The sequence below is a fragment of the Pelophylax lessonae genome, assembly GCF_965119305.1.
Source record: "Pelophylax lessonae genome assembly, chromosome: 2".
Lineage (NCBI taxonomy): Eukaryota > Metazoa > Chordata > Amphibia > Anura > Ranidae > Pelophylax > Pelophylax lessonae.
Window position 1 is genome coordinate 115,081,383 of NC_138769.1, and position 14,660 is coordinate 115,096,042.

The following is a 14,660-nucleotide window of genomic DNA, read 5'->3' on the forward strand; positions in this document are numbered from 1 at the left end:
TAAACTGCAGCCTCTAGACCAGCTGGTCCACCAGCTCAGCAAAGGCAGGAGCGAGCTGTTCTCCCTCCAGGCCATAACATAGAAGCTTAGCCCACTCGGTCAGAATTTGTGACAGTAGTGCAATGGTAAATACTGGCCTCATTTCTGAACCAGCTAAGGTGTACATTATGCGGGCCACAGCCTCCACCTTCTGGTCAGCCGGATCCTTAAAAGCCGGGGACTCATCCACCGGAATCATGGTTGCCTTGTTTAATCAGGAAACCGGAGGGTCCACCACCGGTGGCACAGTCCACTTCTTAAAGAGGGACTCCTCATAAGGGTAACGCCTAATAAAGCGCTTAGGAACCCCACAGGGACGCTTTGGTTGTCCCCACTCTGTAGCGACAATTCTGTCAAAGTAGGCAGGGAAAGGAAACACATTTGCAGGTCTGGGTGACATGTGAGTGCCAAAGGGTACCTGCGCCTTCGTCGCAGCTTCAGCTGCGTCCTTCATCCTCAGAGTCTCAAGCACAGATACAATCAGTGCAACTACCAGTGCCTTTTCGTGCGCGGTCACAGACGTGGAGGAATCATGCTCACTATCAGAGGGTTCCAGGTGCATGGTCGCAGACCAAGCAGGGTGGCCCACTTCCGCAGTGGCCGAATCAGATTCAGAATCTGATGAGACCAATATGGCAGGGGATAGCGGGGGGTGAGTTTTGCTAGCCAGTCGCCCGCATGCCACCTCCACCCGGGACACAAGGGACTCCAAGACCGCCGTCAATGGATGGATGGATGGTTGGGACCCGGAGTGCCCCGCAGCCTCAGAGAGGGAATCAGGTGGGGAAACGTGCTCCAAAAGACTTCATAAGTCACCAGGGGGACCCGACAAAACACACTAAGGGACAACCCCCACCCAGTCACCAAGCACAAGGCACAGAGCGATCCTCAGAGGGAGAGGACCCCACCAGACTCATCATCCGCCGACACAGGCACCTGCAACCACCAGAAGAATCTGAACTACACGCGTGGTGATCAGGAAGCTCAATGATCCAGGAGTCAGCACCAGGGGATAAGGGAGGGCTCCCACCGCCGAAAACGCTGCCCACAGCTCCACTGTCATGGCCACCGCTATTTGCATTGGTAAACCACAAGAAAATGGCTGCCAGACTACACAAACATGGCCGCCGTGTATAGACACACAGGCTGCAACAAAATGGTGGCACCACGAGGCATACAGGGACCCAGAATAGGGGGGACCAGGCCTTAGGACTGGAAGATCCAGACAGGACGGGGTGGTGGGGACACCCTGCAGCAGCCCCCCACCAGGTACAACCTTCTACCCCTGCACAATCAATCTTCTGGTCACTGCGGATGGGCTCAAATCGTGCCGCAAAAAAGGTATGGGTAATTTATATCAGCAGGTACTTGAGCACAAGTATCGGTACTATTCAAACTCGCTCTTCAAAAACAGGTTTAAATGCATCCCTAAAAGGAGACTGTATGGCCAAAGCTCTTTTGGCCAGACTTCCCCTGTGGGTCACAGGATTGCACTTAGTTTTGCACTCCTGTGATCCTTTCTGCCAACAGAAGGCTAGAGCCTGCTTTCGGCTGACATCACAGAGCCAATCCTGACTCTGCAGGGAAACTTGACAATGTCAGATCGCCACAGAGCCTGAGCCAGCCGCTCCCTCCCTTCACAGCCCAACACTCCAGTGCGTGCTAGATGGACAGAGCAGAGAGCCGGTGACTGACAGGCATCGCTCTCTGCTCACCGAAGATCAGCAGTTATGTAATCTTTCGGTTCTCAGTCTTATAGCTGGCAGGACAGCTGCAGAATCTACGGATCAATGCTGCAGCCATCTAGGCGAGTATGTTTGTTTTATATCCTGCACTTCTTTTAAATGCGATGGAGATGGCTGCATTAATCTTCAGAAAGTACAGAAAACTCCTATCGATCTTGTCAGAAATGCAACTGAAAGCACAATCAATCATCTTCCTTCTGTAAACTACTAGTCTTCCCACCGTCTATTAAAGATGAAAGCAGGAAGGACAATTAATTTCTGATGTCCAACTTGGATGGCAACCATGACTCCCCTCCATATAGACACAAAGGCTTAGTGAGTGCAGCCACCCCAGGACAGGAAGTTATTTGCAGGATTTACAAATTTAAAAGAAAAAACACAAATGTAGTCACCCTGTCCAAGGGCACCTGAGCTAATATAGATCACATTAGAGTACACTTAATGAAAAAATTCTGACAGGCATGTACAATTCCTAGGACAAGAAACAAATATTAAATACATTTAAAAATGCAGAAAAAACAACAGGAGAAGATATTTTATACAGCAAAATAGGCTCCAACCTTATCTGTCTTATCCTCTGAAAATGGGTTCTGAGCGGGATCTTGGTCCATGCCACCTCCAATACTGAAGCCAAGGATCAGATTGTCTCCCTGTCGCAGCTTATGAATTTCAATTCTTTGCTTTAAAAAGGAGAAAAGATGTGAATGGTTAGTGTAACAAGCTCACTTTGTATGCCAAACAGCCACTGTATATTACATCACATTAACTGCTGAGACTAAGGACAAGTACATTGATCTAAGTTTTGGAATAGCACAATAATCCCCATGAACTGAACACAGTCACAGTTGGGATCATAACTTCTGCAGTGGGCATAATGAGAAGGGGGAAAAAAAAAAAAAGCTGGTATGAGACAATTTGCAGAACATTACCCATCAGACGGTAGTAAAAAATCTTTTTAAGCAGCAGCTGGGGCAAATCTCTGAACAACCATAAATTATACCATGGTACACTCATGTTGCCTGGCCACCATGGGCAGAAGATAGACAAATCAATAGACTTTAGAGTAAGTGATAACACAAAATCCACTATTCAGACAGACACTGGATACATTTTGGGTAAAACATTTTACAGATTGGTTGCGGGCACCTTTTGGCTGACAATTTTCCATCTGGCTATATTTATTTTTTTTAAATCAAGGAATGTTGGGTGGGAGGCAACCAACCAGGATCCCCGATTTCAACCCATTGATCAGGAATCAGACAAATTCGCTCAGTGGATGGTCAGCTTTAGGCCTGCTTAGCACCATTGCATTTATGCGTTACCACAACTCACCCTGCATGCATTAGAGCATTCTGAATGTCACCAGCACATAAAGCAAGGCATGTGCACTGCAGTGCATGGTAACACTACCATTGGTGTGTTGCTAAAAGGGTTCAAGTATGGATTGAGGTGTGCTGGCAGCCCTTTGGAAATGAAGGGTTTGCCTTAAAACATAAGTTTACCTTTAGGCTCAGTTCACATATATGCGAATCAGATGCGTTTTTAACTGCATCTGATTCGCTTAACATAGGACCCAGTCCGGCTTTCAATGGAGCCAGTTCACACGTCTGGGGTGGCTGTGGTCTGTTTTTTAAAAGGGTCCTGTGCGACTTCGATTTAGGTGAGCACCCAAGTACAAATGCACACATGAACCGGTGAACAAAACTGCTGTGGACTCAGGGCTGCAAACCGCAGCCAGACTTGTGTGAACCTAGCCTTCGAACATGTTCCACCCATTTTTAGGGTGTAACATGTTACAGCATCTGTAGCCCCCCTCCGATTTTAAATTTGACATTGATTGAGGGGATCCTCTCCTCACCCGCTGTCAAAATTTAAAAACAGCGCAGCCATGCAGGGCTTCACCCACACGGCTGCGCCATTCATTCACAGTTTCCTGTGAATTATTCCCTACAAGTACAGTCAGCAATTGTGGCTGATGGCTTGAAGTTCTCAATGAGCTGCAAGGTCGCTGGTGAGCGCTCTCAAAGTCCATTGATCTTCCTGCTCTCAGGTAACTGCCTGGCCATACGAGGTACAGCTATGCTAAGAGTCTGCAGGAGCTGGACATTGCATCTGCGATCTGCTGATTGCCGGTGCAATGCTCTGCATGCTCCTTAGAATAAATAAATAAAATTCACTTTATTTTTTTACCTGAAAAAAAAAATTTGCATTTATTTATCTTTTTTAACCTGAACTTATCCTATAAAGTAACATTCATTGACAGGTTTGCTTTTACACACTGCAAAGGTGCAAAATCAATTGAATAAAAAATTTGTTTCATTGGATGCTTTAATGGGATATCAATATCAAACACAACATGTCCTTTAGAAAATATAGCCCCCCCCCCCCCCCCACCCCACCAATTACATTTCTGCTAATCTCCTATATATGACTGTACATCATCTTTTTGTCCCAATCAAAATCCCATGATCCATGGTGACAATGCAGGAGCACAATTGGTGGATATTGGACAAAAACGGTCACCTTATAACAAAGTGTTTAAAAACAAAAGCCTTCATTGCAGGTAAAGTTTTAAATGATATCTGCAGATTTATTAAATGCATGCCCCATCTGAAGTTACAGCAACAAGTCAAAGCTTAGATGTATTTTTTTTTTAAGTACTAAAACATGTCTATAGTTATCTGCCCTGTCCAATAGAAATGCAGAGAGCAGCCCCAATCCTCCTCTTCTCGGGTCCCCCACAGACACTTCTGGCTCCTCCTCTCCTCTTCTGACACAAAATGCATTAAAAAGGTAAAAAACCTCGAGGCTCCGTTCACACATGCCACGGCTCACAGCATGGAGTCCGGTCCATCCCAGTTCACCGATTCAGGTGTAAATCGTGTCCGAATTTGCACCCGAATTGGACCAGAAGACGCACAGGACCCTTTTTCAATGCGCACCGCGGCTCCCTCCGGAGGTCTGTGAACTGGCTCCACTGAGAACTGGTCACACTCTCCTGTTATGCAAAATGGATGCGGGGAAACCCCCATTCGATTTGCAAATGTGTGAACGGACCCTCAGGTTTTAGAACCATTTTAATGGACCATATTTTTTACAACTGGATCCAAAAGCAAACATCTTGCAAGCAGAATATGTCTATCATCACAAACAGCAAAAAGTAGAGCTGTCCCGGGTCTCCAAGGAAATCAATGATGTGCAAAACCATTCTGGTACTGAATAATTCTTTGTCTACTGGTTCATGGCCATAAAAAGGAGCAGAAAATGGACCTGCACTCAAACTTAATAGAAGACGGCCTGAATAAAATTACTTTAAAAAAATAAGCTGGTGTCATGACTGCCACAGTCTGATGGCGGCTGAAAGATCTTATAGGGAACGCTGAGACTTCTAGTTCCCCAGTGGGGCACATGCTATCAAACATGCTAGCAATTAGGATGACTATAGCTGAATTTTTGGTCAGTTAAAAAAAAAAAACGCACCACCTCTTTGAAATGCACTGAAAATGAAGCAAAAATGCATCATTAAAAACGCACACGTTACATTTTTGAGTCACATGACCTATGAAAAACCAAAACATAAGCACAGTATAATTGCTGCAAATTGGCATCATTATCAGCACCTTTTTCTCTTGTTAGCAAAATGGCGATATCACCATTTTTGGTGACCTAAAATACAATATTATATATCTATCTATCTATCTATACATGTTGATGAGGACAAGGGCCTCATCCCCACAACCCTGGCTGGTGGTTGTGGGGGGTCTGATGGCAGGGGGCTCATCGGAATCTGGAAGCCCCCTTTGACAAGGGGGCCCCCCAGATCCCGGACCCCCTCCCTATGTGAATGGGTATGGGGTACACTGTACCCCTACTCATTCACCACATAAAAGGCAGTGTATGGAAATAACGACAGGAGACGTTTTGGAAAGTTTATTAAAAATCTTCATCCGGCTCTTCATGTCTTCTCCTCTCCGGGGGTCTTCTGCTCTTTTGCTGTCCGCCCTTCTGCTGTCCTCGCTTCTTTTCTTCTCCTCTCCGGTCTTCTGCTCTTTTGCTGTCGGTCCTCCTCCTCCGACGTCTCCGGTGATTATGCCGGTCTCCGGTCTCTGCAGCTTATTATATAGCCATTAGGGGCGTGGCCCCTGATGACGTAATCTGTGACATGAGGGGGTGGGGCCTCCCGATGACGTCATCAGGGGCCATGCCCCTAATGGCTATATAATAAGCTGCAGAGACAGGAGACCGGCATAATCACGTCGGAGGAGGAGGACCAGAGGAAGAAGAAGAGCCGACAGCAAAAGAGCAGAAGACCGGAGAGGAGAAGAAAAGAAGAGAGGACAGCAGAAGGGCGGACAGCAAAAGAGCAGAAGACCCCGGAGAGGAGCAGACAGCAAAAGAGCAGAAGACCCCGGAGAGGAGCAGACAGCAAAAGAGCAGAAGACCCCCGGTGAGGAGAAGACACGAAGAGCCGGATGAAGATTTTTAATAAACTTTCCAAAACGTCTCCTGTTGTTATTTCCATACACTGCCTTTTATGTGGTGAATGAGTAGGGGTACAGTGTACCCCATACCCATTCACATAGGGAGGGGGTCCGGGATCTGGGGGGCCCCCTTGTTAAAGGGGGCTTCCAGATTCCGATGAGCCCCCTGCCCGCAGACCCTCACAACCACCGGCCAGGGTTGTGGGGATGAAGCCCTTGTCCTCATCAACATGGGGGCAAGGTGCCTTGAGGTGGGGGAGAGCTCCCCCTGCCCCAAAGCACCAACACCCCCCCATGTTGAGGGCATGTGGCTTGGTATGGTCCAGGGGGGGGGGGGGTGGGGCCGCTCGCTCGTCCCCTCCCCTTTCCTGGCCTGCATGCTCGGATAAGGGTCTGGTATGGATTTTGGGGCGGACCCCACGCTGTTTTTTCGGCGTGGGGCTACCCTCAAAATTCCATACCAGACCCGAAGGGCCTGGTTTGGAACCTGGGGGGGACCCCCACGCAGTTTTTTTCCCCATTTTTGGCGTGGAGTTCCCCCTCAAGATTCTCACAGTGCAGGTCGACTTGCGGTGCGACTTCCATTCAAATCAATAGGCTCCCATAGGGAACCATTGACTTTTAATGGAAGAAAAAAAAAAAAAAAAAAACTTATAACGTGGCTGAACGTAGGTTCATCACGTTCGGCCGCGTTTCTGCGTTTGAAACGCCGGGAAACACACGTTCGAACGCAAATAATTGCATTCTAAAAAAAGTCCCTGAACGCAACTGCCTGCAAATGACTGTAAACGACCATGTGTACATGGACAGATAAGATAACATGGAGCTGCGTTCAGGGGCTTCTAAAAAAAAAAAAACACCCAACTGCTCCTGAACGGCCATTTCCAGCGTCCCGTGTACATGGAGTCTAATGCCCCGTACACACGTGCAGATTATCTGAAGACTTTTGTCTTCAGATTTACCTTTTCTATGTAGTGCAAGGGCCTGCCGGATTGCATACAAATTGAAAGTGTTTAGGTTTGACCTCATATTATATGGTTTTGGTAAGTCTACAGACAAAAGTCTTCAGATAATCTGCACGTGTGTACGGGGCATAAGGCCCGTACACACTTGACGGAAATCGGACGAAATATCCTCAGACTTTTCTCTCTCATGCTCAGCGTTCATAACCGTTTTTAGTTGACAGTGCATAAATGTTCACGAAGTTTCTCGTCCAATTTTTTTTTTTTTTTTTTTGGGACATTTGTTCCTAGACTTTCGGGTTGTCAGCAACTTCAGATCATGCGCAGTCTTTCGTATCCGATTTTTCACGGACGTACTGCATACACATTAAACGGAAATTGGTTGTCTGGGGATGGACGATAAAATTTTGGCGTTTGTCCCTGTTTTTCTTCGTTGAAAACGTCGGCATCGGCTGCTGAAAGTTGTGTACACACTAACCGAAAATCGTACGATTTTACCTCGGATGGGAATTTTCGGCAGATTTTCTACTAATGTGTACCCCACTTTAGTCCGTAGGGTTCAATATCGAGTTGGCCCATCCTTTGCAGCTTTAACAGCTTCAACTCTTCTGTGAAGGCTGTCCACAAGGTTTAGGAGTGGGTCTATGACAGGGGTCTTTAAACTATGACCTTCCCGTTGTTTAGGAACTACAATTCCAATCATGCTTAGTCATGTCTGAATGTCAGAACTTTCCAATGCCTCATGAGATGTGTAGTTCCGCAACAGCTGGAGGGCCGAAGTATGAGGATCCCTGGCCTATGAGAATGTTTGACCAGTCTTCCAGAAGTGCATATGTGAGGTCAGGCACTGATGTTGGATGAGAAGGCCATCTCCCCTCCAATTCATCCAAAAGGTGTTCTATCAGGTTGAGGTCAGGCAAGTCTAAGTTCCTCCACCCCAAACTCGCTTATCCATGTCTTTATGGAACTTGCTTTGTGCACTAGTCCAAATCATTTGGGGATGGCCCCTTCCTGTTCCAACATGACTGTGCACCAGTGCACAAAGCAAGGTCCATAAAAACATGGATGAGCAAGTTTGGGGTGGAGTCCTGACTTCAACCCGATAGAACACCTTTGGGATTAATTAGAAAGGAATGTTTGAAACATCAGTGCAGCCAGACCCAACTATCGCACTTCTTACTGAGACCTGACTGCTTATCACATACCCAATTCAAGCTTCTTGTCCAACGCCTTACAGCTGCTAAACAAACTATAGCGAAAGCATAGAAATCCCCCTATTTAGTTTTAGCTTAGGTAAAGCACAGGGTGATACACGCCAAGATGGCAGCAAAAGAAAAAGATCAGGTTTTTCAAATTTGACAAAATATGGCATCTCTGGGTAGCACACTACTTGCCACCGACTTTTGACCACACCATCCTCTTGCCGTGGCAGCTGACATGACATCGTCATTTTTACACCTCTCGCTGGCACTCAGGTCAACTTTGTGGACTCCTTTTCTTCTTTTTCCCCTTTCTTCTCTTGTCCCCTTCCCTCCCTATGGTTATGAAGCTCCCCCCGCCTCATAGGACACCGATTTGTTTATTTTTCTCCCCTGCGGCAACAACTTCCGATGTAGCCGATCAACTTTGCTTCGTCTGTGTCTGCTCTATAAACCAACAGTTCAGAACTTCAACAGCACCTGCCAGTATATATCAGTTCATAACTAGTAACAAATCATGCCTCCATACAGTACATGTACTTTGTTAACCTAATCTGGTCTATTAGTCATACCGCCTAGAGGTCCCCTATTGCTTTGCTTCGTTGATGACATATTGCTTTTCTCGCAAATCTACTAGTGACTTCTCTACGAGAACTAACCTGTCTGAGCTATGTACCCTAGGCCATTACTCTTGGTAAATGGTTACTCCAGCAACCCTATATATACATAAATGGTTTTATTTCGTTACTCATTGCAAGTTCTGGCTACCAATTAGCCTGCGATTTGTAGAGCTTCATTCTCTTTGTCCTAATATGTTCCAACAAAACTCTTTAACAAGGGATGAATTAGAGTGGGGACTGCGAGCCAGGCCTGCTCTCCAACATCAGTGCCTAACCTCACAAATGGGCTTCTGGAAGAATGGCCAAATATTCCCATGGACACACTCCTAAACCTTGTGTACAGCCTTCCCAGAAGAGTTGAAGCTGGTATAGCTGCAAAGGGTGGGCCAACTCAATATTGAACTCTACAGACTAAGACTGGAATGCTAATAAAAAGTTTGTGTGTGTGTGTAAAGGCGGTGTCCTAATACTTTTGACAATAAAGTGCATGTAGATGAAGTGTATGTTCAATTAAAGCAATAATTTCATGAAAACAAATCTGGCCCCAACATTATGACCACATTGTCACTGCTATGGCTATAGCACACCCCTTTCCCCATGAGGTTTATTAGAATCCAATATCATCTAGCTGTAAAACCATATCGAGAAAAAAAAAAAAAAAAAGGAGAGAGAGAGAAAGAGAGAAAGAGAAAGACAAAGGTTGCACCAGAATAAAAAAAAAAGTTAAAGCTGCAGCAAGCAGAAACAGGAAGACAAACATGGCAGACAAGAAAATGCCCAGCTAAACAAATAAGACCTGGCAGTCATTGTCATGCATGCATATTATGCACGCTGCATGTCACACACCCCTAGGCCCACATTCCACTGGAAATTTTGTAGCATTTTAGTTACCAAGAAAAATGGGATTTTTCACTTAAAATCCATTTTTCTGATGTTCATTGACAGACAGCTCCTGGTATTCATACCCATTGGGTTTTACTGCCTTCTGCAGGGGTAGGACACTAGTCAGAAAAAAATTCTGGCTACACCCATGAGCAGTCCCAAATTCCTTAACCACTTTAAGACCTGAAGCATTTGCCCCCTTAAAGACCAGGCCCTATTTTGCGATTCGGCACTGCGTTATTTTAACGGACAATTGCGCGGTTGTGCGACACTGTACACAAAATAGGTGAGCTTTTTTTCCCCACAAATAGAGCTTTTCTCTATCGTTCGACAGAAGCAGCGCATCTTCATGACTCATAGGGATGTCCCAAAGCAGTATAATCATGATAGATGGGAAACAATGCAGAAACAAAAACGCAAGTCCCCAATGGCTAAACTTAGCCAACCGGGAACAACTGGAGCTCCCCGGAAAAAAGTTGAATCCTCAAAGAGAATCTAAACAGAGTTCTCTTTTAAACTGCAGCCTGCAAAACCTTGCGGCCAAAAGAAGCATCCGCGGATGCCAACACATCTACCTTGTAGAATTTTGTGAACGCATGCACAGACGACAAAGTTGCCGCCTTGCAAACTTGTGGCACCGAAGCCTGATGGCGATAACCCCAAGAGGCACTCATCGCTCTCGTAGAATGAGCCTTCACTGGGAAATGAGGAACCTGACCCCCAGTGAATAGGCCTGTACCACTGTCTGCCTAATCCATCTGGAAATGGTCGCAGCAGAGGCAGCCAATCCCTTACGAGATCCTGCGCAAAAGCCTCAGCAGGAGTTTGGGGGGAAATGCATTAATCAGCTGATACCGACCCCAAGGAGCCACCAGTGCAGCTGTGGCGTCAGCCAGAGGATCTCGAGACCTGGCTACGAATCTCTGCACGTTCTTGTTGAGGCGAGAGGCAAACCGATCGACCTCGGGAGTCTCCCACTGCACACAGGAGGCAAAACACCTCCGGGTTTAGGGACCACTCCCGTCGATCCAACACCTGGGATGTGTACAGCAGAGAGGGCTGGAACAAAGCTTTCCGCCCAGGCCAGATTCTCGGCCACCTCCTTGGCCGCCAAGACACTGTTGATGCCCCCCTGGTGATTGATGTAAGCCACAGCCGTGGCATTTTCTGATTGAATCCAAACCAGACAACCTTGCAGACGAGTCGTCCAATGACTCAGACAAAGGTTTATCGCTCTGAGCTTCAAAACATTTATCGGAAGTTTTGACTGTTCCATCGTCCAGGCGTCCGGGGTTAACCCCGTCCAACGGAAGGAAGGACTTGCCCTGATGTTCCAACCGAACTGCTGAAGAGTTCTGTATGTCAGATCCCCAAACAAGGCTGAATGAGAGTCCGCTCTCAACAGGAGATCGTCCAGGTACTCCAGTACCGCAATCCCCCGCCAGCGCAGTAGTGCTAATACTGGTGCTAGTACTTTGGAAACATGGATGGATAGTGTAGGACCCACTGATAATGGGGTACTTTGACGCAGTGGTGGGCTTGAGCACGATATGGCCATATGGTGGGACTAAATCCCCATTTTTATTTATGGATTGTCTCCATATTTGATAGTCATTTCTTTTGCATGTGTGTGCTATTCTTTTTTAATATACATGTTGCTTGGTCCATAGCTGCACCGGCTTTAGATATACATGTTCAGGGTTTGCTCCCCCAATTTTTTGCTTGTTTATTATGTATTCGGTCTGACCAGACTTCTGCGGTTGAGCATCCCACCCCCCACACACACCTGTACTCTATCAGTGTCCACTATCAAGTAGATATAGGAGGAGTCCTTTGTAGTGCATTAGCACATCTCACCCAGCAAGGAGTATGGTCTCCAAGGGTTAGAGAGGCTGGATTCACCCCTTTTTTTATGGATAGTGTAGGGCGCACTGATAATGGGGTACTTTGACGCAGTGGTGGGCTTGAGCACGATATGGCCATATGGTGGGACTAAATCCCCATTTTTATTTATGGATTGTCTCCATATTTGATAGTCATTTCTTTTGCATGTACGCGCTATTCTTTTTTAATTAACATCACAAATTGATAATGCTCCTCTGCTACCACGAAGCGAAGAAACCGCTGGTATCCAGCGTAGATAGGGATGTGTAGATTTGCGTCCTTGATATCTATGGAGGCTAAGAAATCTCCTTAATGCAGAGCACTACTACCATGCGGACTCCATCCAAAACCTCTGTACCCGCACTAAGTTGTTCAAGGCCTTGAGATCCAGGATGGGACGCACCTTGCCTTCTTTTCTGGGCACGGTTAATTGGTTTGAATAAAACCCCTGAAAAGGTTTCTGAGCGGGAACCGGCACAATCACTCCTTGCGACAGCAAGTCGTGTACCGTCCCTCACAAGTCCTTTAACCGGACAGGGGATAAGTGATGATTGGACGGGAAGAACCTGTCCGACGGACGAGACCAGAATTCGATCTTGTATCCTAATCGGATCAGTTTGTGAACCCATTTGTCCTGAGTCAAGGAGGCCCAAGGTTCCTGAAAGAATCGAGGATGTCCACCCCCCCCCCCAGACTCGGGAGAGGGCGCCCCTTTCATGCAGCTGAGGACTTGTCTACTGGTTCAGATTGGCCGGACTTAGATTTTCCCGACCATGGCTTCTTGGAACCCCCAGAAGACCTTAACGGTTTACCTTTTTCTTGCGACCCAGAGGCACAGTAAAGAAGCAGTAAAGAAAGGCCCCCCGCCTAGTACGCGGCGCCTTGCCCTTAGAGGATTGGGGCAGATTAGTGCTCTTACCCCCATGATACCTTTGATCAACTCATCCAAAGAGGATCCAAACAGCCTCTCCCCTGTAAAAGGAAGATCAGTCACAGCCTTCTTAAATGCCTGGTCAGCCGACCAGCATTTTAGCCACACCATGCGCCTAATAGCAATCCCCACTGCTAAAGTCCTGGCCACCAACTAAGCTGAGTCCAGGGACGTATCACACATGAACACCAGGGCTTGGGTCAACTGATTTATTAGTTCCAGTACTGCAGGGGGGAGCCGTGCAGTTTCCAAGTTACTTTTCAGTAACTTCACCCATTCAGCAGCAGTCTGCGCTACTAAAACATTCACAAAGGTAGCCTTTTACATGTAGTAGCAGGTCACATGTTAAAGGTGGGACAAGGATTCCACCCATCTATCCACAGGATCCGGAAAGGTTGGAGATTCTTCCACCAGTACCAGAGTCGCTTTATTCAACCTGGCCACCAGAGAATCCACTTTCGGTGGTACAGTCCACCTATTGGACACCGCCTCCGCAAAAGAATAATGGCGGGCAAAACGCTTAGGCACCACCAACATGTGCTTAATGCGTCGCCATTGTTCATCTACAATAGTATGAAACAATTCTGGACAAGGGAATACCTTGCCCGATTTATGGGATTTGCGGGAACCAAAAGACACCTGCGTATCTGACGCTGTAAGTTCATCAGCCAATTTCAGGGTTTCCCGCACAGAAACTAACAGGGATTCCACCAATGCGTGTTCCCGCGCAGCGGCTGAGGACCGGTCCTATTCACCGTCAGAATGTGACCTTAAGAAAATAGCCGCTCATACATTCTCAATGGGGGGGGGGGGGGTATAGAAAATGGCTTCCCATGCAAACTAATGGAAAAACATAGATCATGAACCACAGCAAAATGGCGGCCCCCAAGGTAAAACCAGCTGGGGGTAGGGGGGAATGCCAAGGGGTACACCAGATTAGTCCTCCAGGGTGCCAGGGAACCCCTAAGGTCCGACCATTCCAGGGAGGGGCCTACGCCTGCCCCACGACAGCCAAGGGTGTTTGGGGGGACGATTTTACTCACCCTACCACGGTACCAGGTGGGCGCCACTCTGAAAAATATCTCCCACCCGGGATGGGGGTGCTGCCAGCCAAGGGGAAGCTTTGACTCAGGGTGTTCCAGGTCGACGCGTCACAGCGAGGCTGTCCACTCGCAGGCTCGTCCCCATGCATCGGGGCACTGTTCTGGACTATAACCTGCCCACGCTCGCTGGCCAGGCTGGGAGACCTTAAGGATCTAGATCAGTGTTTCTCTACGCCGGTCACATTAACAGGCCAGATTTTAAGTATTACCTTGGGCAGATGCAGACTAGAATACTGCAATCACTGAGCAGCAAATTATATCATCTGATGTATTTCAGTTTTCTTGCAAACCTGGCCTGTTAGTGTGCCATGAGGGCTGGAGTTGAGAAACACAGATCTAGATTATCCATTGCGAAACCGAGCTGGCTGTTGCTTGTAGTTCCTCTGGATCTTGGATCTCAGGAACTAAAGTAGTTAAAAAAATCAAAATCGCAAACTTTCCATGTTACAGCTAAGACCGAAGTCCCAGCAGAAAGCTAGGTCCTATTCCTAACACAAGGCAGAACAAACTGATGATAGCAGAGTCTGAGGAGTTCTGCCTGCAGGGACAGCCCCCATAGGCATGGTTAAGTTTTTTCCTGCCTAGTGCCCATTCCTAGGAGGAGGAGCAAAACCCCTATGAGTCATGATGATAAGGAGCTGTGTCTGTCCTTGAATGATAGAGAGAAAAAAAAATGGTGGTACTTGATATTATGTTCAACCCCTTGAGTTAAATCTGAAAGTCTGCACTTTAAATTCGGGATAGACCGATTATCGGCAAGGCTGATATATCGGTGGCCGATGTGCACTTTCCCCCAATTTATCGGTATCGGCCC

At 47.1% G+C, this 14,660-nt stretch overlaps 1 protein-coding gene across 1 annotated transcript in view; it reads right to left on the reverse strand.

Moving 5' to 3' along the window:
* LOC309547984 (transient receptor potential cation channel subfamily V member 1-like) overlaps nucleotides 1-14,660 on the reverse strand; it is a 278,758-nt gene that overhangs the window by 248,817 nt on the left and 15,281 nt on the right. The window contains exon 2 of the mRNA XM_082247975.1: nucleotides 2,345-2,464. Within this exon, the coding sequence (XP_082104101.1) occupies nucleotides 2,345-2,464 (120 nt within the window). The remainder of the gene's footprint in view (nucleotides 1-2,344; nucleotides 2,465-14,660) is intronic.